The sequence below is a fragment of the Benincasa hispida genome, chromosome 6, assembly GCF_027475165.1.
Source record: "Benincasa hispida cultivar pf3 chromosome 6, pf3_genome.v1.1, whole genome shotgun sequence".
NCBI lineage: Eukaryota > Viridiplantae > Streptophyta > Magnoliopsida > Cucurbitales > Cucurbitaceae > Benincasa > Benincasa hispida.
The window spans coordinates 31,821,067-31,847,663 of NC_143483.1; the positions used below are offsets into that span (position 1 = coordinate 31,821,067).

Consider the following 26,597-nt stretch of genomic DNA (forward strand, 5'->3'; position numbering starts at 1 on the left):
CTTTCACCTTTGATGCCCTATAAATACCAAGTGCATTCTTCAGAGAAGGGGTTAAGCAGTCGATTACTTCATCACTTTACAAGTTCACACTTCTATTCATAGTTTTCTTTTCCATTTCATTTCACGGTGGAGCTAGAGAAGAATGGTGACGCCGGAGATCGTCCAAGGCGGCTCGAAAGAGAACCTTGGGGCATAAGAGCAGAGAGCGGGTTGACTCTCGCAAAAGCGAGAATATCTTTAGAGCACAAGTAGAACAGTGTAACACCTGGTGGCAAGAAATTGCTCCAGGCTCTTTACTATACCTGCATTGTTATTCTGTACTTCATCTTTTATATATTCAATAGAAGTTATATTTCTACATCTGCTCACTCTTTTAATACGCATGAGTAACTAAACTAGTTGAATGGGTTGAGAGGAACTAAGCTAACATGATCTAGGAAGTTCATTGCTTGCGATTGTCTTGTTTTATGCTGTGTGAAACATCCCTTTAGAGTTGCTCGAGAGAGAATCTAAAGAAAGAACCTAATGTCTCGAGAGAGCTAGGTTAGAATCTAACTTGAAAGAGCAAGATTAGGCCTGCATAAACAAAAAATAGGGACTTAGAGATAAGCTCTGTTTGTCAACTTGCATCGCATGCATCCTAGGAATAGGAATGATATTATACGGTCGCATATTTATGTGAATGTCATGTTGTCATTGCATAAATAGAAATAGAGGTTTATGTGTAAACCCTGTAGACTTATCGCATATTTATCACATGTGTTCTAGCCTTAGAAGCCGTGGCATTCACGCCGAGAGGTGGTTTACTATTGTATGCATGTTGCATGATCGCAAGGCATGAACGCAACCTAGGGAGTGTTAGCTGAAACCCTTCTCAACCCGTTCACTGTATATTCATTATATTTCCCGTTGCCAACTCTTTTCGAACTCTGTCGCATTTATTATTATTTTCATTAATGCAACAACAAACCAACCACCTTATTTATTTTACTAGTTACCGCAAAGTTTTCATAAGAAACTTATCAAAGCAAACTATTTTCACAAGTCCTTGTGATCGACCCTGGACTTACCAGGAAACTCAGAGGAATTTACACTTGGATTCCGCTGAGGAAACTTGAGTACACAACGCTATCCATCAACACATATCATCCATATTCCACACTTAATAAAATAACGCATCAAGTCTTTGGCGCCGTTGCCGGGACTTGGGCAAAATAGTTGTTAATGGTAATTTTTGTAATTTCTTTACAAGACTCTCAATCTCTGGCGAATTATGACCCGAAGATTGAGAGGAATTTTAGGAGAAGATTGAGAGACCGCCAACAAAAAAAAATTTGCGTTGTTTAAAATAATTTGACCCTCTCTTTGTTTTTTTTACAACGATCGGGGCGCTGGATTGCGGCGATGTTATGCGAAGAAGCATTCATCTTATTCCATCACCACAACCCAAAGAAGAAAGACCGCCGCAAGGATGGATGCGTCAATACAATGCAGGCGACAACGCAAAATTTAGGAGTGTATTCTTCCTTATCTTTATTTCAAATTTTGCGTTATCACTTTGCATTTCGCTTTTCAAAGTTTTATCACTGCATCCTTTTTTATTACCGCAATCATTTAACAAGTAGATAAATTTAGTAGTCTACCGCATTCTGTTTCTTTGCCAAGTATGATTTTAATGATGAAAAATATGCTTCTATTTCTTTCGTATATATTAGAGTCAACTTAATCTTAAGATAGTCACCTCATAAAATATTTCTAGAAGTTAGGGGTTTGCTAGCAAACTCTCTTTACAACGCATTCTAGAACATCACATAACTTATTTTAATCTTTTGGCAATGGGGACATTGCCGCATTTTAAATTTGGAGGTGAGGTATTTATTTTTTACCTTACTATGTTCTACAAAAAAAAAATATTTTTGAGAATAACAACTCCACTGTCAACGCAAAGGGGAAACCCATGTTGATAAGAGTTAAGTTGTGAAAGGAACTTACTCATAGTTGGTTGTCCGCATGACACATGTGGGGGCAAGTCAAAATGAAAGTAAGTTACCAAGATCAACACATAAATCAATGACCGCAACTCCAATGCCAAATGTATGAGTTTAGTCTGAGAAATAGTGCATTGCTCGTAGTTGGATGGTCGCATGACACCCATGGGGGCAAGCCAAAACGAAGCCAAGACACTCGGATCAGCGCAAGGTCAGAAAAAAATAGAAATAAAGAAAATTTTTGTGCAAGGATAAATCTTTTGTCACCCTGATAGAAAATTTTCTTTTTGAAATAAATCATGCGATGTTCCGAAATTTAGTAAAGTCCTTTTTAAAATTAAACTTGCAGTCCCTAGGTCTTAGAAATATTTTAAGAGTAGACTTGAATAAGACTTAAGAAAATTCTAGTACATAGGATTTGAATGAAGTATCCTTGAGAAATCTAGGAAAGGAACTTTGTGGTGGACTTGCTAAAGGAATCTTTAGCTTATGCTTGAGAACAAGCATTGTTTAAATTTGGGGGTGTGATAACGGGCATAAATGCACGTTATCATAGTGCTAAGTTCTTAAACAATGTTGGATTGCATTGATAGAATATGTTAAATTGCGTCCATTAAGCATAAATTCTATAATATTGTAGTCGTATGCGTCTAATGCATTAGAGCAGTTGATCTTTATATTTTTGTGCAGAATAATGCATTAACGCAATGCAAAGAATGCGATCATAGGAATACATTGGTTGAGCGCAACTTCACCACAAGACTTTGCGTTGATCGTGCTCGCAAACATTCACCCAAGAAGAATCACCGCAACATGGTGGGCACATTCGAACGAAAGAACAATTAAGATCGATGGGACAAAAAGCTAACGGCAGTCGGATCCAAATTAAGTTGACAGCCAATAACGGTCACAAAATACATCCAGCTTTATCGGTGACAATTATCCGGTGCATCAGTCAGGAATTAAAGCTGTCGCACCTGTACAACCAGGAGAGAGAAGCCGTCTTTCACCTTTGATTCCCTATAAATACCAAGTGCATTCTTCAGAGAATGGGGTCAAGTAGTCGATTATTTCATCACTTTACAAGTTCACACCTTTGTTCATAGTTTTCTTTTCCATTTCACGGTGGAGCTAGAGAAGAGTGGTGACGCTGGAGATTGTCCAAGGCGGCTCAAGAGAGAACCTTGGGACGTAAGAGCAGAGAGGGGGTTGACTCTCGCGAAAGCGAGAATATCTTTAGAGCACGAGTAGAACAGTGTAACACCTGGTGGCAAGAAATTGCTCCAGGCTCTTTACTATACTTGCATTGTTATTCTGTACTTCATCTTTTATCTATTCAATGGAAGTTATATTTCTACATCTGCTCACTCTATTAATACGCATGAGTAACTAAACTAGTTGAATGGGTTGAGAGGAACTAAGCTAACATGATCTAGGAAGTTCATTTCTTGCGATTGTCTTGTTTTATGCTATGCAAAACATCCCTTTAGAGTTGCTCGAGAGAGAATCTAAAGAAAAATTTAATGTCTCGAGAGAGCTAGGTTAGAATCTGACTTGAAAGAGCAAGATTAGGCCTGCATAAACAAGAAATAAGGACTTAGAGATAAGCTCTGTTTGTCAACTTGCATCGCATGCATCCTAGGAATAGGAATGATATTATGCGGTCGCATATTTGTGTGAATATCATGTTGTCATTGCATAAATAGAAATAGAGGTTTATGTGTAAACCTTGTAGACTTATCGTATATTTATCGCATGTGTTCTAGACTTAGAAGCCGTGGCATTCACGCCAAGAAGTGGTTTACTATTGTATGCATGTTGCATGATCGTAAGGCATGAACGCAACCTAGGGAGTGTTAGCCGAAACCCTTCTCAACCCGTTCACCGCATATTCATCGTATTTCCTATTTCTAACTTTTTTCAAACTCTGCCACATTTAATATTATTTTCATTAACGCAACAACAAACCAACCACCTTTTTTATTTTACCGGTTATCGCAAAGTTTTCATATGAAACTTATCAACGCAAACTATTTTCACAAGTCTCTGTGATCAACCCTGGACTTACCAGGAAACTCAGAGGAATTTACACTTGGATTCTGCGGGGGAAACTTGAGTGCATAACGCTATCCATCAACACATATCATCCATATTCCACACTTAATAAAATAGAGAAATGCATTGAGCCACAATGTAATACAATACAGAGATAGAAGAGAGATGGAGGGCCAGATGGGCAATGTCTTGCTTCCATCAGATATGTGTTAAGGCTGTCGGTGGTGCCATGGATGGGCGGTGGAGTAGTCTCTCTCGAGATCTATCTCTGGCGAAGCTCCGGTCATCACTTGGAATGGTTAGAGGAATGAAGAACTCTCAGAGAATATCTTCTCACGCTTTTGTCTGGATCACAAGGATCTACCTAAGGCAAAAGCTCGGATGATTTCAAGTTGGGCTCTAAGGCTTTTATTTATAGAGCTTGATCGCCGACAGCATTAATGGTCCTTCTCTGAATTTCTGCTGCTAACGGCGTGATGGACCTGCTCTGAATCTCTGCTACTAATGGCGTGGTAGGTGAAATGTCAACATCATCTTTTGATACTCCCGAGGTATGCATTCATGCTTGGTTTCCAAAGTATCATCGCATTCCACCACCCTTGCGTTCATCCTTCTATTATGGTTATTACTCTATAGCCGCAACCTCTATGCGATGGACGCATGCGGTTAATGGCCACAACATTCATGCATCGAACGTATGCGATCGCCTCTGCGATGGTGAGATTCATCGCATGCGATCGATTCCTGCGTTAGCTACAAAAATAGACAATTAGACGCAAAATAACGCATAATAGTGGGTTAACCAAGATTTTCATTCCTGATCAACACAAGCTCACTTTCTCATGAATTCTTAGTATAATCGCCGCATATTCTTCTTATCAGCCCTCATAATTCTAAATAAAAGGCTATAATAACATACATTTCTGCCCGTCATCATACCCCTAAACTTAGAATCATGCTTATCTTCAAGCATGCCTTATGCTTAAGAAATTCATAATTCACTCTCTTCCTTTCCTTTGCGATGACCAGCCTCTCAGAATATAATTTACTCATACCTCTAACCTTGGCAGCAACGCTCTCCTCAACTTCGGCTACTTCTTCAAAGAGTTCTTTTCTAAAATATTAATAATATTTTTGTTAGAAAGACTCTTTGAAGAAGTAAGCCGAAGTTGAGGAGAGCTTTGCTGCCAAGGTTTAGAGGTATGATGTAAAGTATATTCTGAGAGGCTGGTCATCGCAAAGGAAAGGAAGAGAGTGAATTATGAATTTTCTTAAGCAGAAGGCATGCTTGAAGAGATAAGCATGATTCTAAGTTTAGGGGTATGATGACGGCAGAAATGCACGTTATTATAGGCCTTTTATTTAGAATTATGAGGGCTGATAAATAGAATGTGCGATGATTATACTAAGAATTCATGTGAAAAGTAAGCTTGCATCGATCAGCATGTAAAATCTCAGCTAACCCACTATTAAGCGTTATTTTGCGTCCAATTGTCTATTTTTAAAGCTATTGCAGGAATCGATCGCATGTGGTGAATTTCACCATCGCAGAGGCGATTGCATACGTTCGACGCATGGATGTTGCGGCCATTAACCGCATGCATCCATCGCATAGAGGTTGCGACTACAGAGTAATAACAATAATAGAGGGATTATTGCAAGGGTGGTGGAATGCGATGATACTTTGGAAACCAAGCATGAACGCATACCTTGGGAGTATCAAAAGTTGATGTTGATATTTCACCTACCACGCTGTTAGTAGTAGAGATTCAGAGCAGGTCCATCATGCCGTTAGCAGTAGAAATTCAGAGAAGGACCATTAATGTTGTCGGCGATCAAGCTTTATAAATAGAAGCCTTAGAGCCCAACTTGAAATCATCCGAGGTTTCTGCCGCAGGGCAGATCCTTGTGATCATAGACAAAAGCATGAGAAGACATTCTTTGAGAGTTCTTCATTCCTTCAACCATTCCGAGTGACGACCGGAGCTTCGCTGGAGATAGATCTCGAGAAAGACTACTCTACCGCCCATCCATGGCACCCCCGACAACCTTGACACACATCTGATGGAAGCAAGACATTGCCCATCTGGCCCTCCATTTCTCTTCTATCTCTGTATTGTACTACATTTTGGCTCAATGCATTTCTCTATTTTATTAGTGTGGAATATGGATGATATACGTTGATGGAATTATGTTGTGCAGTCAAGTTTCTCCAGCAGAATTCTAGTGTAAATTCCTCTGAGTTTATTGGTAAGTCCAGGGTCGAACACAAGGACTTGTGAAAATAGTTGCAGTAGAGATTTTTATGAAAACTTGCGGTAACCGATTAAATAAATAAGTGTTGAGTTGTTGTTGTGTTAATGAAAATAATAATAAATGTGGCAGAGTTCGAAAAGAGTTGGCAATGGAAAATACGATGAATATGCGGTGAATGGGTTGAGAAGGGTTTCAGCTAACACTCCCTAGGTTGCGTTCATGCCTTGCGATCATGCAACATGCATACAATAGTAAACCACCTCTCGGCGTGAATGCTACGGTTTCTAAGGCTAGAATGCATGCGATAAATATGCGTTAAGTCTACAGTGTTTACACATAAACTTCTATTTCTATTTATGCAATGACAACATGACATTCACACAAATATGCGACCGCATAATATCATTCCTATTCCTAGGATGCATGCGATGCAAGTTGACAAACAAAGCTTATCTCTAAGTCCCTATTTCTTGTTTATGTAGGCCTAATCTTGCTCTTTCAAGTCAGATTCTAACCTAGCTCTCTCGAGACATTAGGTTCTTTCTTTAGATTCTCTATCAAGCAAATCTAAAAGGATGTTTCGCACAGCATAAAACAAGACAATCGCAAGCAATGAACTTCCTAGAACATGTTAGCTTAGTTCTTCTCAACCCATTCAACTAGTTTAGCTACTCATGCGTATTAAGAGAGTGAGCAGATGTAGAAATAGAACTTCTATTGAATAGATAAAAGATGAAGTACAGAATAACAATGCAAGTATAGTAAAGAGCCTGGAGCAATTTCTTGCCACTAGGTGTTACACTGTTCTACTCGTGCTCTAAAGATATTCTCGCTTTCACGAGGGTTAACCCGCTCTCTGCTCTTACGCCCCAAGGTTCTCTCTTGAGCTGCGCTCCACCGTGAAATGGGAAAGAAAACTATGAACATAGATGTGAACTTATAAAGTGATGGAGTAATCGACTGCTTCAACCCCTTCTCTGAAGAATGCATTTGGTATTTATTGGGTATCAAAGGTAAAAGGCGGCTTCTCTTTCCTGGTTGTACAGATGGGATAGTTTTAATTCCTGACTGATGCACCGGATAGTTGTCACCGATAAAGCTGAATGTACTTTGTGACAGTTATCGACTGTCAAATTAATTTGGATCCGACTGTTGTTAGCTTTCTGTCCCATCAATCTTAACTATCCTTTCATCTGGATGCGCCCACCATGTTGCGGTGATTCTTCTTGGGTGGATGTTGCGAGCACGATCAATGCAAAGTCTTACGGTGAAATTGTGCTCGACTGATGTACTCCTATGATCGCATTCTTTGCATTGCGTTAATGCATATTTTGCACAAAAAATAGACAAATCAATAGTTCCAATGTGCTGACGCATGCAACTGCAATATTATAGAATTTATGCTTAATGGACGCAATTTAACATATTCTATCAACGCAATCCAACATTGTTTAAGAACTTAGCACTATGATAATGTGCATTTCTGCCTGTTATCACACCCCCAAATTTAAACAATGCTTGTTCTCAAGCATAAGCTAAAGATTCATTTAGCAAGTCCACTGCAAAGTTCTTTTCCTAGATTTCTCAATGATACTTCATTCAAATCCTATATACTAGAATTTTCTTAAGTCTTATTCAAGTCTACTCTTAAAATATTTCTAAGACCTAGGGACTGCAAGTTTAACTTTCAAAAGGACTTTACTAAATTTTGGAACATCGCATGATTTATTTCAAAAAGAAAATTTTCTACCGGGATGACAAAAGATTTATCCTTGCACAAAAATTTTCTTTATTGCTATTTTTTTTCTGACCTTGCGCTGATCCGAGTGCCTTGCCTTCGTTTTTGCTTGCCCCCACGGGTGTCATGTGGACATCCAACTACGAGCAATGCACTCTTTCTCAGACTAAAATCATACCGGTTTGGTATTGGAGTTGCGATCATTGATTTATGCATTGATCCTGGTAACTTACTTTCGTTTTGGTTTTCCCCCACGTGTGTCATGCAGACATCCAACTACGGGTAAGTGCCTTTCACAACTTAACTCTTATCAACATGGGTTTCCCTTTTGCGTTAACAGTGGAGTTGTAGTGGATATCTGAATGCTGCATGTAGTAAAGATGAATTGCTGCAGACCAAATATCCTTCACCTCCAAATTCTGGTGAGAGTCCAGACACCAAAGATTCTGAATCTTTCCCCAAAAGATTAAAATAAATTATGCGATGTTCTAGAATACGTTGTAAAGAGAGTTTGAAAGAAAGCTAGCAAACCCCTAACTTCTAGAAATATTTTATGAGGTGACTATCTTAAGATTAAGTTGACTCTAATATATACGAAAGAAATAGAAGCATATTTTTCATCATTAAAATCATACTTGGCAAAGAAACAGAATGCGGTAGACTACTAAATTTATCTACTTGTTAAATGATTGCGGTAATAAAAAAGGATGCAGTGATAAAACTTTGAAAAGCGAAATGCAAAGTGATAACGCAAAATTTGAAATAAAGATAAGGAAGAATACACTCCTAAATTTTGCGTTGTCGCCTGCATTGTATTGACGCATCCATCCTTGCGGCGGTCTTTCTTCTTTGGGTTGTGGTGATGGAATAAGATGAATGCTTCTTCGCATAACATCGCCGCAATCCAGCGCCCCGATCGTTGTAAAAAAAACAAAGAGAGGGTCAAATTATTTTAAACAACGCAAATTTTTTTTTGTTGGCGGTCTCTCAATCTTCTCCTAAAATTCCTCTCAATCTTCGGGTCATAATTCGCCAGAGATTGAGAGTCTTGTAAAGAAATTACAAAAATTACCATTAACAACTATTTTGCCCAAGTCCCGGCAACGGCGCCAAAGACTTGATGCGTTATTTTATTAAGTGTGGAATATGGATGATATGTGTTGATGGATAGCGTTGTGTACTCAAGTTTCCTCAGCGGAATCCAAGTGTAAATTCCTCTGAGTTTCCTGGTAAGTCCAGGGTCGATCACAAGGACTTGTGAAAATAGTTTGCTTTGATAAGTTTCTTATGAAAACTTTGCGGTAACTAGTAAAATAAATAAGGTGGTTGGTTTGTTGTTGCATTAATGAAAATAATAATAAATGCGACAGAGTTCGAAAAGAGTTGGCAACGGGAAATATAATGAATATACAGTGAACGGGTTGAGAAGGGTTTCAGCTAACACTCCCTAGGTTGCGTTCATGCCTTGCGATCATGCAACATGCATACAATAGTAAACCACCTCTCGGCGTGAATGCCATGGCTTCTAAAACTAGAACGCATTCGATAAATATGCGATAAGTCTACAAGGTTTACACATAAACCTTTATTTCTATTTATGCAATGACAACATGACATTCACACAAATATGCGACTGCATAATATCATTCCTATTCCTAGGATGCATGCGATGCAAGTTGACAAACAGAGCTTATCTCTAAGTCCCTATTTCTTGTTTATGTAGGCCTAATCTTGCTCTTTCAAGTCAGGTTCTAACCTAGCTCTCTCGAGACATTAGGTTCTTTCTTTAGATTCTCTCTCGAGCAACTCTAAAGGGATGTTTCGCACAGCATAAAACAAAACAATCGCAAGCAATGAACTTTCTAGATCATGTTAGCTTAATTCCTCTCAACCCATTCAACTAGTTTAGTTACTCATGCATATTAAGAGAGTGAGCAGATCTAGAAATATAAATTCCATTGAATAGATAAAAGATGAAGCACAGAATAACAATGCAAGTATAGTAAAGAGCCTGGACCAATTTCTTGCCACTAGGTATTACATTGTTCTACCCTTGCTCTAAAGATATTTTCGCTTTTGCGAGAGTCAACCCGCTCTCTGCTCTTATGCCCCAAGGTTCTCTCTCAAGCCGCCTTGGACGATCTCTAGTGTCACCACACTTCTCTAGCTCCACTATGAAATGGAAAAGAAAACTATGAATAGAGGTGTGAACTTGTAAAGTGATGAAGTAATCGACTGCTTAACCCCATTCTCTGAAGAATGCACTTGGTATTTATAGGGCATCAAAGGTGAAAGATGGCTTCTCTCTCCTGGTTGTACAGATGAGAGAACTTTAATTCCTGACTGACGCCGGACAATTGTTACCGATAAAGCTGGATGTACTTTGTAACCATTATCAACTGTCAACTTAATTTGGATCCGATAACCGTCAACTTTCTGTCCCATCGATCTTAATTGTCCTTTCGTCCGGATGTGTCCACCATGTTGCGGTGATTCTTCTTGGGTGAATGTTTGCAAGCACGATCAATGCAAAGTCTTGCAGTGAAGTTGCGCTCGACCATTGTATTCCTATGATCGCATTCTTTGTATTGCGTTAACGCATTATTCTGCACAAAAATATAAAGATCAACTGCTCTAATGCATTGGACGCATGTGATTGCAATATTATAGAATTTATGCTTAATAGACGCAATTTAACATATTCTATCAACACAATCCAACATTGTTTAAGAACTTAGCACTATGATAACGTGCATTTTTGCCCGTTATCAACTAACTACTCGAGAGGGTAAGCAGTTGAACTCATTAATCGAAGTAAGCAGTGTTCCTAAGGATAGGAATAATCTTATGTCAACCATGCTTTGTGTGATTACCTTGTCTTATGAGTGAATAATTCATCATTTGGGCATACTTGGGAGAGTAGTCTAAAAACCAAATCTAGGCTTGGGAGAGTCAAATTGGGTCACATAAGCAAGAATAGAGGCTTAGGAATAAGTTTTGTTTGCTATTACACAACGCATGCACCCTATAGATAGGATATGAAAGTATGCGGTCACATCGCATGCGTCCAGAAGTAGGATACGGTGTTATACGGTGACCTTTTTTATGTGTGAGAGCTCGTGAGCAAGAATAAAGACTTAGACATAAGTCCTATCGACACTATCGCATATGCATCGCATGCATCTTAGTCAATTGTGTATAGCATAGTCGCATAACTTGCGTTGGCTGGGGTTACCCTTGCAATCAAGTTTATTGATGCGGTGAAGTCATCCCCTCCACCATTTTATCTATTTTTCCATACACCTTATTACGCGTTAACAGTTGCTATGTCTCTAACTCTCATAGCCCTACTTCCATTGTTTAATCTATTTAGTTAGGAGTAGCCGTAGAGCATAGCCCTTAAACTTTAATATTCTTTTATTCTTCGCCACAACACATTACTTCATAAAATTTAGCTACAAGTCCCTGAGTTCGACCTCGGATCATCCGAGAAACTTATGTCGTTATACTTGGCAAGAGAGCAAGAAAACTTGTGGTAGGAATGCATGGTCATTGCATAGATTCTCAGATGCATAATGCACATCCCTTAGTCCAACGCATGACCAGCAATGCATGGAGAATGAACAATGAACGCATATTTATTTACTTCATTTTTCACACATCGAGGAGGATCATATTAGGGAGCACAGTCCACGTAATTAGATCATAATTGAAGGAACTCTTATGAAAGAGGACCTATGAGTGAAAGCAAGATCGTTCCAAATTCATTGTGACAGAAATACCGCATTCACAAACATACATACAAGTTATGCATTTCAGAACAAATTATGGCATGCTTTGAAAACTAATTAAATACAAAGAACCGAAAGACTCACCTTTGAGGAACCTTTCTTCTATCATTCTCTCGGTCTCACTAGGAACAACCCTCTCACTGTCACTGTGATCACCAAGACAATCGTCTATCAAACTCGTTGTCGCTCACCACTGAACGGTCTTCTACACGAACAGGCAACAAGGAGGACACCACCACTTAGTGACCTTGGTATTCTCGGAGTGAGAATTTAGGAGGTGTGAGCTCCGTTGGATTTTTTAGAGGGAAGAAGGAAACACGATCGTATTCAATGACCAAGCAAGTGGGAGAGATTTTATGTCTACCGTATAAACAGGTGTTTAATCATTTAGAAAAGGTACACGATCGTTTAGGCAATCGGATCTGATTGTTTGGACGATTGTTTAGGTAATCTCGCTCTCCGCACGATCGTTTAGTAAAAGCTATACGATTGTTTAGGCCGACTACATGTGTACACAATCGTTTAGGAAAACTTGGGCTATCGAGTAGGCTCAAATTAACTTTACGATGGGCAATGTACAACTTAGTGAAGTGATAATCCGATCCTTTACAAAATGAATACTATGTTCATTTATCCTTCAGTTATAAAAAACTGAATGCAACCTCCCACTTTCACGCATGGTTATGGAGAAAACAACCAACAATTATCTCATGATTGTTTATTTATAAATAAATATAATAGCTAACTTATCATATTATATTTATAACCTATATTTTTAATACCACATCATATGCAACATTTAAACCATAGTCATTTTCTCCTCCACTAGATATAAATCATATTTATATCATTCTCCTCCAATTAATGTATCTCATGCATCATGTCAACTATATCATATATAATCGACCAGTTTAATCATATCATATATAATCAAACTCCTTTTTGTCAATTTGAACACTTCAAACTAACCCAAAACTGATTTTCAACTTGAATCCATTGAGCTATCAAGGGGACCTTATGGACTTGTGGCTTGAAGCTCCAACGGTACGTGAATAACTGACGAAACTCTTTAGCCACAAGATCCACCATCCGTTAACTGCTAGGCACTCAACTAAAGACCGACAGCTGCACTCTTCTCACCACAAATATATTTTTGTGTCCCATCGGTTATAACCAGTCAACAGTATGATTACCATTCACAGATGCTCATAAGTACAATTGGGCCAATTTACCATCTAAATCCTTAAATACCATTAATCCCTCTAATGAACAATACAACATAGTCCTACTATGTGTGGACACCTTTCGGGCCATGAGAAGGTGTGGTGCCACATCATTCAAGCCTTGGAATCAACCCTTAAGTGAGCAATCTACATGAGCATATTTTACCAAATGTTGACCTATTTTAACTATTAAAATAGGTGATTAATCTACATAAGCATGTAACTTATCTTTGTTATGGACTTTAAATGTCTAACACAATTTTATAACATCTTACAAAATTTTAGACATGCTAAGCATCCATAACATACATCAAAGTTATTAAACATTTAATAAAACATTTATATTGAAACATTTGAAACCCTATACATGCATACTATATATTATAACACTTTATAACATACTTTCAATGCATGTAACATGCTTCCTATGGTGGGATTTTAAATCTACATGACATACTTTATGCACATAAAAGATTTATTTCATTATAACATTCATCACATGCATAAATAATTAAACACAAACCGATATGGTTTTTGTTTTGGCATTTTTAAGCAAGCAAAGGCCTAAATATTACAAAAAATAGCAAAAACCGGCTCCAAAACACTTCTGAATTGCTTGAACCGCCTTGGATCAGACTTGAACTTCTTGAACCGGACCTCCAATGCTCAAAATTGTGCTAAACCAGGCAAAAAACCATCGAGTACCAAGCATTGAACATGCCACCAAGCATCGAGTATGCCTTCAAGCACCATCGTGTATCGAGTTTTTGAGCATTGAGCATCTAGTATTGGGTAGTGGCTGAAACTCCAGTTCCTGCTGCTCGACTTTCTTCACTTCTTTCTTCAAATACAACCTAATTGCAACTCTAATGAGTCCAAACGAATTACAAAAACTTAAACACACATTAAGGCTCATAAAAAAAGAGCCAATTACAAGAATTACAACATAATTGAAGAGAAAACAATGTCAAAACTCAGAAAAACCATATCATTTCATCATTCTCATACAACTTATGGAAAAACATCTACCAAGCCAAAGTTAAACCAAATTGAATGCTTAAATGATGCTCCGATACCAATTGCTGGATTCAGAAAGCAGACAGCAAAAGCAAAACAGGATCATAAGCATTCTGATTCATTAATTTTGACTTCAAACTAAGCATGCTCATAAACTAAAAACAGAGTTTCAATACTAAACTTTGAAGTACATTTGATTCACAATCTTCAACTGCAATCTCCTTCTTCTTTAGTTGTGAACCACCACAAATTCTTCCCTACTATTCTCTTGGTGCCTTAGATTGAGTTGTAGAACTCAAAATAAGCTTGAATCGAAGGGAATTGAAGAGAAGGTTACTAGTTTTTCACAGTGTGAAGAACATTTCTTCAAACATAAATTCTTAGCTTCAGCAACGATTGCTATATGTTCTTCTTCCACTCAAAATTTCAGCTTTATATTGCATGACTTTTATGCAACTAACAGCCTTGCATGAATCACAACTCATGCTTGATTAATTTAGCTGAAGAAATGGTGGATTAGTGACTAAGGTGCTTGCACTGAAAGTGAGAAAGTCCCACTTTTTCCATTTCCAATTTTTCTTCTTTTATTTTGATTTCCAAGACCAAAAAATCATATTAATAAAAAATTGAAATTAATTTTACAAAATTAATAAATTCAATAATTGATTTTCTAACAAAATTAATAAAATTAATAAAATAAATAATTTTATTAATTTTATTAATTTAATATCAAATATTAAATTAATTTGTCATTAATTCCATTACCATGAATCTTTATTTATAAATTTAATATTTAAATCATATTTAAAAATTAATCGATTCTCCAATTTTGTTTAATTCCAAAATTAAACGTGTAATTATATCACATATAATTGCTAATTCCCTTAATTGAAATTTGAACGTTTCAAATCAATTTAACATGCTACTCAAGGCTAATCCGTTTGTGAGCTAGTAGGGGGACTTAGTGGACCTACAAATCATGGGCTCCAATGATCCGAGATTAATTGGCTAAACTCTTTACATCAAATTAATCCCCATTCATTAACTACTGGGTCACTTCACTAAAGCCCGTAGTTGCACTCCTCTCACGTAGATTTATTATGTCCACTCGATATAACCATAATTAGTAAGTTAACCTTTCATAGATTATTCGTAATAACAGCTGGGTTAATAGGCTGTTTAACCCCCGAGATTACCTCTTGTTTCTTAAGTCTCAGTGATCCTCTAATGAACAATTGGTTTGTGTTCCGATCATCAAACCAAGTCCCTCTCGGGCCAATGAGAGGGTGAGGCCCTTGTTCAAGACTCGAAGTCAGTATTTAAGGAAACAACCTCTCTACTATCCCTGAAAGTGGATAGGAGTGAGTTTTATCTTGCACCCTATATCCCCAGCTATCTACCCGGTCTTACACCTAAAATGGGAGGCTTATTGAGTCGGCGTTGTTGAGCCAACCCTCACCTATGCAAATCTAAGGATAATCCCAAATAAACAGGAGTTCATAATTAGCTCAAGATTAAGGTCAAGTTACCTAGGTCATCGTTTTAAAATAGTTAGTCTTAAATAGTAAACAACATTATAAAGTAAGAATGACTTATTTCATGGTTCGACCATGTGCAAACTCATTGCATAGGACGCCCCCACTTCTCATGTCATCACATGTACGAATTAGGATCACTTCGTCTGTAGCACTTTACAACTCTTTACCACAAATATAGAGTGGACCGCATCCGATAGTGTTACCAGAATAAGGCATCCAACCTTATTCATATACTATAGATCATTTTGACTATTTACTCGACCTGATCCACTTTTATGTCTCCACATAAAGTTCAAGTAATAGTCATGGATCTTTTAGTTTATTGGATTTATTTCTAAAACGAAATAAGCAATTCATATATTCAAAACAACTTTACAGAATGAGTTTATTGTTTACAAACCACGAGTTTTAGGACCTAAAAACCAACAACAAGAGCATTGTAATGCTAGGTGAGGAGTTGCTGTAGCGTTGAAGTACAATGTTATGACACTGCCGCAACGCTTGCTTGTGTGCACACTTCGTCCATTAGAATCCGAAGTGTTGTAACGTTGCATGTAACATTGTGACGCTGCCCTATTTTGCCCAAAAAGCATCGCTTCTGTCTTCAAGCGTTGCACAATGCTTCTTTTAAGCATTGCAACACTTCGCTTAGGGATGATCTTTTCTTCATATGGTTTTCTACAAACATTTTTTCCCTCAATCTGATTCCAACCCTCCATCTGACGAGTGCACATTTGAAGGTAGATGTTGTGTTAATCTTGGGGAGCAATTGAGAAAAAAGATTTGCAGCCTAGGTCATGCCGAATTTTCTTTCAAGGTAGTGATTTTTCACGACAAAAAAAAATTTAGATCTAATGACGAACAACAAAAATTGTGGAAGAGAAAATCTTGGAAATGAAAATAAAATTGATAGATTTGTTTGACGAGAGAGAGTCCTAATTTCTTTATTGTGAATTTTAATCTTAATTTTTGTTTATTTAAAGATGGAAAAGTTGAAATTTAATTGCAATGAAATTTCTATGTAATAAAAGTAAGGAACGAAACATTTGCTAGTTCCAAAGTCTTTTTGTTGGAGAATGATACATTTGGTCTTATGTTGTTAGCAAAGATACGTTAATGCCTTTATTACACTTAGATATGATACTTCAGACCCATATAGTTCTTCATAACCTTCTTAAGGTCAAACGATATCATTTTTCACATCTAATGATCAAACTACCATTGGAATGTTCAATAGATGCTTTATTCATGTAAAACCTTTTAAATATATATATATATTTAAAATTCCATCGGTTAAATGCTCAATTCGCAAACCAAGACAAAAGTTTGTTTTGCCAAGAGCTTTCACTCTCTTTTGAGATATTCTATTACCTTTGAAAGTCTTTCAAGAGTTTCAATCATATTTAAATCATTAACATATACAACTTAGCAAATCTTGACTGTGGTTTTTTTAATAAAAGCACATGGACAAAATTGGATTATTTAATCACCTAAAATATCAATAAATGAAGTTTTTTAATTAAATATTAATTAAAATATTTAATTTAATTAAATAAATATGAATTAATTATATTATTAATAATTAGTAATAAAACATAATAGTTAAGATAACATAAAATATCCATTGTAAATGTATTAGTTGAAATTTATTAAGTCTAAATAATACAATTATATTTAATAATTAACTAAAATTAATTTATTAATTAACCAGGTTATATCTTTATTGTTTATCTCCCACGTATAAAAATGGGGGGTTTTCAAAAATATAAAAATAAAAAAAAATTATTTACATAAAATAACAAAATCTTAATCTTCTTTGATAGAGACTGTAGAAGTTAATTAGTGTCTATCATTGATAGAAATTTATAGAAATCTACAACAGATAAATGCTGATAGAAGTCTATCAATATCTATCGGTGTTTTGTTTTGCTATTTCTGTATATAGTTGGACATTTTTTCTATATGCGAAAATTTTCCTATAAAAATCTGACCAAAATTTAAAATTTCATGAAACTAACTAGGATATAAAATATCCGTCTGAAATCTCGTGGCAAAACACAGGAAACAAAAAGGCCTTAAAACTAAAAAGTAGGCTTCAAGTCTTGCACATTATTGAGACAAGATAAAGATAACGGTTTCATAATTTGTATGAGAATTAATTGTGCTTAGGAGAAACTATTATAGCATTTGATTTATTGAATTATGAAATTGATGCATGTTTGTTCTTGGTATTCAAAGAATTACTATCACTTTTACAACTCTTTCAAAAGAAAAATGCAAAATTATACATGTATATATAAAAGAAAAAGATAAATGGAGGAAAATGGTGATTAAGCTGATGAAGTTGAAGCATTTGTGTGAAGTTGAACCAAGGAAGCATAAAATCCATCTTTGATATTAATCAAAGTATCATGCTTTCCTTTCTCAACTATGGCTCCATTTTGTACCACTGCAATTATATCTGCATTTTTCACAGTACTTAATCTATGAGCAACCATTATGGTTGTTCTGTTCACCATCACTTTATCTAATGCATCTTGAACCACTCTTTCAGATTCCGCATCAAGTGCACTCGTGGCCTCGTCTAACAACAAGATCCTCGGGCTCTTAATTATCGCTCTTGCAATTGCTACTCGTTGCTTTTGCCCTCCCGAAAGTTGAGCTCCTCTCTCTCCCACCATTGAGTTGTATCCCTGCTTATTTTGCATTCATGAGTTTGTTAAATATCAACAACTAGAACTTTTTTTGTTTTATGATGATGATGAATCAACAATAGTATTCATTTCTCTCACCTGATGCAAACCACTGATGAACTTGTGAGCATTGGACAATTCAGCTGCAACGATTATTTCGGCCTCAGTTGCATCTCCTCCCTTCCCATATGCGATGTTAGCTCGGATCGTGTCGTTGAATAGGATCGGTTCTTGGCTCACTAGACCCATTTGTTGTCTCAACCATTTTAGTTGAAACTTGTGAATATCAATTTCATCAAGTGTTATGCTACCAAAATCAGGATTATAAAACCTCTGCAATAAAGAGATGACAGTGGATTTTCCACATCCACTTTCTCCAACCAGGGCAACAGTCTAAAAGAAGAAGCACATGGAAACCAAAATGAAAACTTGCACGTAGTCTTTTCAAAGAAAATTTAAAGTAATAGGGAAAAAAAACCAATACCTTCCCGGATCGGATGGTCAAGCTGAGGTCTCGAAGAATTTGAACATCTGGTCTAGAAGGATACTTGAAGCTTACTTGTCGAAACTCAATCTCACCCTTAAAATTTTCTAATGTTTCACCTGTTTCAACACTCGGGTCAATTTCTGATTTACGGTCAATCATGGAAAATATGGAAGTTGTGGCTTCTTTTGCATTGGTAGAATCAGGTGCAAGTGAACTTGATTGAGAAATGGCAAAAGCAGCCATGGTCAAAGCAAAAAAAACCTGCCAATGACAATTATTATTAATAACTAGCTAATAAACAAGGGTTGTGTCGATTATGAAAGCAAGAAATGACCATCCGTTCAACAGATACTTACTCGAAAAACGTCGGAGAAAGTTGCTTTGCCATCTTCGACGAAATGAGCACCGGCGTAAAATGTTGTAGCATAGACTGCAAACAATAAGAAGAATGATATTCCAAATCCTGTCCCACTAATTAAGCCTTGTCTTATGCCTGATTTCATTGGTCCTTCACATTTCTTTTTGTAAAGTAGCATCACCTTTTCTTCTGCACAAAATGATGCAACTGTTCTTATACTCCCCACAGCATCGGTAGCAACCTGGCTGGCTTGTTCGTACATCAACTGCAAAACGGTAAACAATGTCAAAGAATACTCATAGTAATACTTCAACCTATTTTAGTTAGTTTTAGATTCTACCTTTGCATCTGCACTAAATCCTTTCAAAAACCTCATTTGCACAAAGCCATTAAGCCCAAGGAGTGGAAACATGGCAAGGACAATCAAAGCCAACTGCCAACTTGAAGCAAAAGCAATGACTAAACCAGCTGTAACAGATGCTAGATTCTCGACAAGTTGACTTAGCGCATCCCCTACTAGTGCACGTACAGTTGCAGCATTTGCCGAGAGCCTGGCACCTATCGAACCACTAGAATTCTCGGTTCTATCAAACCAACCAACCTCCATCTTAACTATATTCTGAAAACAAAGCAATCTAATCCGTTGTATTAACTTGCAACCAGCCACTGAAAAGAAGTATGTTTTTGCTGGAGCTGCCAACAATGATGCTACACCAAGCAACATCATTATCAATGCCCAAAATTTCGAATCCTTTTTTAGTTTATCTGGCGGTTTGTAAAATGTGTCAATTGCATTGGCAAATAGTAAGCCGAAAAGTGGAAGAATGACACCATTGATGATCGCAGCCACAGATCCAAGTACAAGTATAGGAATTTCTGGCTTATTGAGGTATGCAAGACGACGGAGTGGGACTGGTGGTGATCGTTTCGTGGTGTCGACAGATGCACTTTCATCTGCGATAGGAACATCTGTGATAGGAACTCCTGCAGGTAAACCAAAAGAAACTGAGAAAGAGTGGCGGCTACTGCTTCCTACTCTAGATGACCCTCTGCTTATGGACCGTGGCATTGATGCTCCTTTACTATATCGTCTAAACGATCCCGATGTACTTTCTTGTTTAACTTTATCAATTCCAGCCTCTTGGGACTCTTGGTTGACTTCTTGCAGCCTAATAAGCTGTGAGTAAGGTCCTTCAGGATCCTTAAGTAATTCTGTGTGAGAACCTGATGAATAAAAAAATATCAATTATCAGACCTAGAGATCGAAAATGTTAAAAGACACTAGTTACTTTTCTTGTCTGGAACTTGACCTTACAAAATTAGAATTTCATGAAACTTCTTGATGTAGAAACTAGTTTAACCAATTGAAACCGACCAAACTAGGAGATCATAATCCACTCATGATAAAAAAAACCAAAATGGGAGTGATATAACAAAAAGGAAAGAAAGAACTTGTTAGTACCTTTTTCAACCATCTTTCCTTTATGAATGACAGCAATCATATCTGCATTCCTTATGGTGCTTAGACGATGGGCGACAATTACTGTAGTTCGATTAACCATGATACGGTCCAGGGCTTCTTGCACGACATGCTCAGATTCAGCATCAAGTGCACTTGTAGCTTCATCTAGAAGTAAGATTCGTGGATCTTTCAAAATTGCTCTAGCAATGGCAACTCTCTGCTTTTGACCACCAGAAAGTTGAGTTCCATGTGCACCAACAAGTGTGTCAAGTCCCTGAATGCAATCAAGGATCCAAATATTAGAAGAACATTCGAAAAGCTGCTGTTTATGCATTAAACTCGTAGCGAATGTTGATACCTGAGGTAGTTTGTCGACAAATTTTGAAGCATTGGCAAGTTCAGCTGCTGCTTTTATCTCTTCCATGGTTGCACCATCTTTTCCGTAAGCGATATTATCCTTTATGCTAGATGCAAACAGCACAGGTTCTTGGCTGACAAGACCAATTTTGCTTCTAATCCATTTTAGTTGAAACTCTTTAAGGTTAATGCCATCAATAAGAACTTCACCCATACTTGGATCATAGAATCTCTCAATTAGACTTATCACAGTTGATTTTCCACTTCCACTCTGTCCAACCAAAGCTGCAGTTGTCCCGTTCGGAATTTTGAGAGAAAATCCATTGAAAACGTGCTCGTTTGGTCTAGTAGGATAGCTAAAATGGACATCCCTCAATTCTATATCGCCTGTAATGTCGTCTAGTATCTTTCCTTTTGTGTCATAAGCATCAATGAGAGGCTTCCTCTTGATGGTCTCAAACATTTTAAAGGCTGCAGCTCGACCAGCAGCAAATGCACTTAGGCATGGAGATGCTTGGCCTAGAGACCTGATAAAAACATTTAGCATACATAAATATTAGAGTGAATTCAGTTGATAAACTTTGTAAGTTCAGTGAAAGAAATGTAAATAAAGCTCACATAGAACCAGTTAACACCGCAACGAGCACGTTAAGAACTTCGCCTCCAGTGTATCCTTTATCCAATATCAACTTTGCACCGTACCATATAGCTAATGAATCGCTGAAGAGAAGTATTGCAGACATAGTTCCAAAACCGATTCCCACAGCCAAACCTTCATGGACACCCGATCGGTAAGCGTTTACAAGAAATTTTTTATAATTTGTCACAGCTTGTTTTTCTCCAGTAAATGAGGCAACCTACAAAGAAGTAAAGTATCAAAAGTCAAAGTTCATAAAGGTTTGGAATGCTTTGAATAAGTTATCTAGTGTGACATGCTCTCATGGACGTTGTTGACACACTGTTAGTAAACCTTGTAAATCTCTATGTCGTTTCTTTACTATTCACATTTTTTGCTTTGTCAATATGGTTTATGTCATAGTAGAGGAAATAGTCCAAAGAAAGAAAACTATGATGTCTGGACAATATATAACATACAGTTCTAATTGAGCTGATTGTTTGCTCAACAACGTCGGCTGCTTTTGCATAAGCACTTTGACCACGAGACGTCATTTTCGTAATAATGATCGATGTAATACCCCCGAAAATCACAAGTAGAGGAAAGGAGGATAACATGACGAGTGTTAAAAGCCACCCTTTGATGAAAGCTATTATAAAACCTCCAAAGAATGTTGATACAAGTTGTATAAATTTTCCAACCTGAATGAAGAAGATATAGATTTCTTAAACATCATTCACAAATACACATGTAATGAACTTTGAAGCTTAATTTCTATACTAAATGTTGATACCTTCTCCCCCATTGCATCCTGTATAAGAACGGTGTCTCCCGACATCCTCTCGACCACCTCTCCGGTGTTCGTTTCCAAGTCAAAGAACGAAACATCTTGTCTCAAAATAGTTTTGAGATACAAACCCCTTATTCTTGAAGCTTGCCTCTCCCCTGTAACCATCCAACTAGCCACCTCTGATATGTGCAGAAAAAAAAAAGAAAGTTGACAATCAGAATCGTTTATGCAATAAGAATTCGATAAAACTCGGTATCGAAAAATGCCTTACGGATAAAAGCTGCTACACCACATCCAATTGCTAAGTACACAAATTTAAGACTGACCTGTACAATTGTGAAGATAACAAAGTTAATGAAATGAAGCTTTTCTTGTAGTAATACAAAAAGGGATTCTTCAAATAACATCACATAACATAGTCTCACCTTGGAGACTACTTTAACTATGTTTGAGCTGCTCTGATTAACACCAAATGAATCAATCAATTCTCCAAACAAAATAGTCATAATGGGTAGACTGAGTCCATTCCCTATGGCACCGATAGAGCCAGCGATTATCAGAAGAACGTCGGTCGAATCTGCAAATGAGAATAGCTTGTAGAATGGAACCGAATTCGTTTTCCCATCTCCATTTCTGTTGTTCATATCTTGTTGGTTTCCATTCTTGTTGGAGCTTTTCTCAGTTTCATTACCTGTTGATGAGCTTGGTTGATCTGTATTATTTGAGTTTCCATCTACACCATTTTCTATCTCCATTGGTGTCCTGACTTCTAGTTCTGCCCACTGGAAAATATCACACAAAATAGTGAATATTAAAACAATCAATGTGGATTCTAGAACAAGTTTGGTTAACAAGTAGCAGAAAATAGTTTAAAAAGCTAATAAGATGGTAAGAAAACCTCTTATATTGTGCACAAAACACCTAATTTCCTAAAAGAAAAAAGGAACAAAGACAGGAAACAAAATAAATAAAACAGAGTATTTGCCCAAATGATAGTGCACATAGTTAGAGCTATCCTCTGGTCTAAGTTATTGCTAGTTTTGAGATATATTTAGATGCTTCCATATATATATACACCCGGTTTGTTAACCATTTAGTTTTTTATTTTTTATTTTAAAAATGAAGCCTATAGATGTTACTTCCACCTCCAAATTTCTTTTTTTCTTATCTACTTTTTACCAATAGTTTAAAAAATCAAGTCAAATTTTCAAAACTAAAAAAGGTAGCTTTTAAAAAGTTGTTTTTGTTTTTGAAATTCGGAGAATTCAACAATTGTACTTAAGAAAGATGCAAATCATTATAAGAAATGAGCAGAAAATTGACTTAATTTTCAAAAGCCAAAACCAAAAATGAAATTGTTATCAAACGAGATCTTGTTACCCCAGATAACTGTGATTCTCTTGTTTGCAGGCCCAAACTACTCAACATAAACAATCAACTTCACTTCAAGACTCACGGAAGACTATATTCTTTAAGCTTTAAAAACTCTTCAATCGTTTACCTGTATGCAGCTCAACCGTGTAGACGAAGCTCTAAGGAACTAGATGATAGTTCAATTGTGTAGACGATTTTAAGAAGCACTAGACGATCGTGTAGACGATAGTTGTGTGGAGCTAAACGATCGTATAGACGATAGCTGAGAAACTAGACAATCGTATAGACGATGCAAAGTAGAGCTAGACGATCATGTAAATGATGCAAGAGGAACTAAACGATCGTGTATACGATACTTAAGGAAACTATCATTTTTCAATGGAATAAGCTCTTGTGATTACAACAAACAAAACAGAAAGAGGCGACAACGATAAACTGATTTCAACTTCATTTTTGTCTCAGTTCTTTCTGTTACAGACCTAAACTTTTATGTTTGATTAATTTAAAGTAATTTTTATAGTGCAACAATTATTCACGTGATCTTGTACTTAATGCCTTTACTCTTTTGGCCAAAGGTTGATTGATTTCTTGATTTAATTTTTAGTTAAGAAAACCAAAATTTAGATTAGAACATTAATGCATGACTAATTCTAAAATTTTGCCTGGAATTGAAGAGTTTTCTTAGAAGTTAAAAAAAGTTTTGTTAATATCTTGCTTTTTATTATAAACTAGACAAAGTTGTTGGTTTATTAATTAGGCAAGGAAATTTAATAAAGCTCAAGAGTGTCAATTAATGAAATTTCTTGACTTGGTTCGTTTGGATTGATTTGAAAAAATATATTTTTTTTTCAAAGAACTCATTTTTATTTAAACATTTTTGATAAAAACGAATTAAAACACACTCAAAAAGCTATCTTGAGTGATCGCCAAATACTCCAATTTCTTCCAAAATAACTTATATTTTAAACTAAACACTTGAAAAAGTATTTCAAACACACTTTTATAATTGTATACAGAACTAAATTGAATCGTAAGATTAATTAAGCATGAATCAAATTGATGAAGTCGAGATGTTTCATCTCCGCCTATCTTAGTATTAGTTTTACTTAGTTTAAATTCAATCTTTCATTTATGTTCATGAGATAAAAGGAAGTGGTAGTATCTTAGTATTAAATTGCACTAGAAATATGATCTCGAAGGCGATATTCGATACTCATATTGATCACCCTACCTAAAACTTGACCGTACTAAAATCATGCAAGAACAAAACAGAGGAATTACTTTTATATTTTCTCTATTATATGCAAGCAAAAGCTGAAAAATCAAAAGAGAAATAGTAAAGATCATGATTAGACTTGATAAAAACACATAAAATGGAAGAAAAGATGAAGAAAATTACAAGAAGATGAGATGAAAGCCTAGAAGATAAGAAAGGATAAAAAAAACATCATTAAGAAGAAATGCCCAATCCCACATGATAGAGAAGGATACCTAATAAAGATATCACCATAAAAGAAATAATAGGGAAAGGATGAAAAAACCAACACAACCACAAAAAAAAGCCCCAAAAAGGGCAAGGGGGTATGCTTAAGCTTGCATTAGATCAAAGCAAAGGCCAAAGAGTACCTGAAAAACAATATGAAATTTGAAAAGCCACCAACTTTGTTTTCTGGGGGAGACAAGTGCTGAAAAGAAAGAGCTCTTTTGGCCCTTCCTCTAGAAAGCTTTTGAGCTGAGCTTTCATAAAGTGTTTCACTTCCTCATTCCTTGATGCCCAAGCTCAAAGGATTTTTCTTCTTCTTTCACTTCCTTTAAAGTAAAATGAAAATTCATTTCCAATTGTCAAAACTTTTAATATAAAGAAATCCTCAGATGGGATCCAAATCCACTAAATCCAAAGTAAAGCCAACCTTTGAAATGTCTTACAACAAATTTCAGGTTGTCTTGGTTTTTGAAAGTAAGTCTTTGTAATTTGTAATTTTTTTTAAGTAAAAGAGTTGAATTCTTAACTAAATGTCAAAAGCAAAAATAATTTTGTATACAATGATTTGCATCTTTCTTAAGTAAAAGAGTTGATTTTTTAGCCAAATTTAAATTCTAAAAACAAGTTTTTAAAAACTATGGTTTTTAGCTTTTAGAAATTAAAAACAAAAAACCAAATGGTTACTAAATAGATCCTTAGTTGTAAAATTTTGGCTTCATTTTTTAAAACATCGGTCAAAGGTAGATAACAAAGTTAAAAATTTAGAGGTGGGAGGGGTTCCTAAAAATTTAATTTCCAAAAACTAAAAACCAAATGGTTACTAAATAGTTGTCGACTTTTCTTTTTTTTTTTTTCCTTTCTTTTTTCACATCTTCATATGAATCTCTCACACTCTTTATAGGATATATAAATTATTTTTTTCTTCAATTAATTTTAAAATGAAATTTCTTGTTTATCTAATATGGTATCGAAATGCATTGGCCCATTTGATACAGATTTTGATCGTCCATTTATTTTATCTTTGGGACTAAGGTAATTGAGATAGAAGCACTTTTCGGGATTTTTTTTTTGGATTAATTTTGCGGCATTGTCTTTTTCTCTCTAAACTTTGACTTTTTTTTTTTATTAATTTTTTCACCACGTTTGAAAACTTGGAACTTTTATATGTAAAAAACACATGTGACGCAAGAAGAAAACTAAAAAAATGAATCATCTACGACTTTATTTGTTTCATGAATTTTAATATAAAAACTTTAGTCATGAATTATTTGGGTTGTTAAAAGTAAATGAATATTGCATAATAGAATTAAAACAGTCTTAAAAAGAGTTCAAAGATAATAAGTGATTGATGTTATAAATATTTAAATTAGA

At 36.1% G+C, this 26,597-nt stretch overlaps 1 protein-coding gene across 1 annotated transcript; it reads right to left on the reverse strand.

The window, feature by feature from the left end:
- Nucleotides 1–17,771: 17,771 nt before the first annotated feature.
- Nucleotides 17,772–25,525, reverse strand: LOC150035598 (ABC transporter B family member 4-like). The gene is made up of 13 exons (XM_090314499.1): nucleotides 25,370–25,525; nucleotides 22,795–23,151; nucleotides 22,641–22,695; nucleotides 22,373–22,548; nucleotides 22,059–22,280; nucleotides 21,582–21,820; nucleotides 20,965–21,490; nucleotides 20,607–20,880; nucleotides 19,485–20,368; nucleotides 19,143–19,409; nucleotides 18,784–19,047; nucleotides 18,399–18,692; nucleotides 17,772–18,299 (listed from the first exon to the last, which is right to left on the reverse strand). The coding sequence occupies exons 2-13, from the start codon at nucleotides 23,122–23,124 to the stop codon at nucleotides 17,937–17,939; spliced, it is 3,894 nt and encodes a 1,297-aa protein (XP_090170625.1). The 5' UTR covers nucleotides 23,125–23,151; nucleotides 25,370–25,525; the 3' UTR covers nucleotides 17,772–17,936.
- Nucleotides 25,526–26,597: the final 1,072 nt, after the last annotated feature.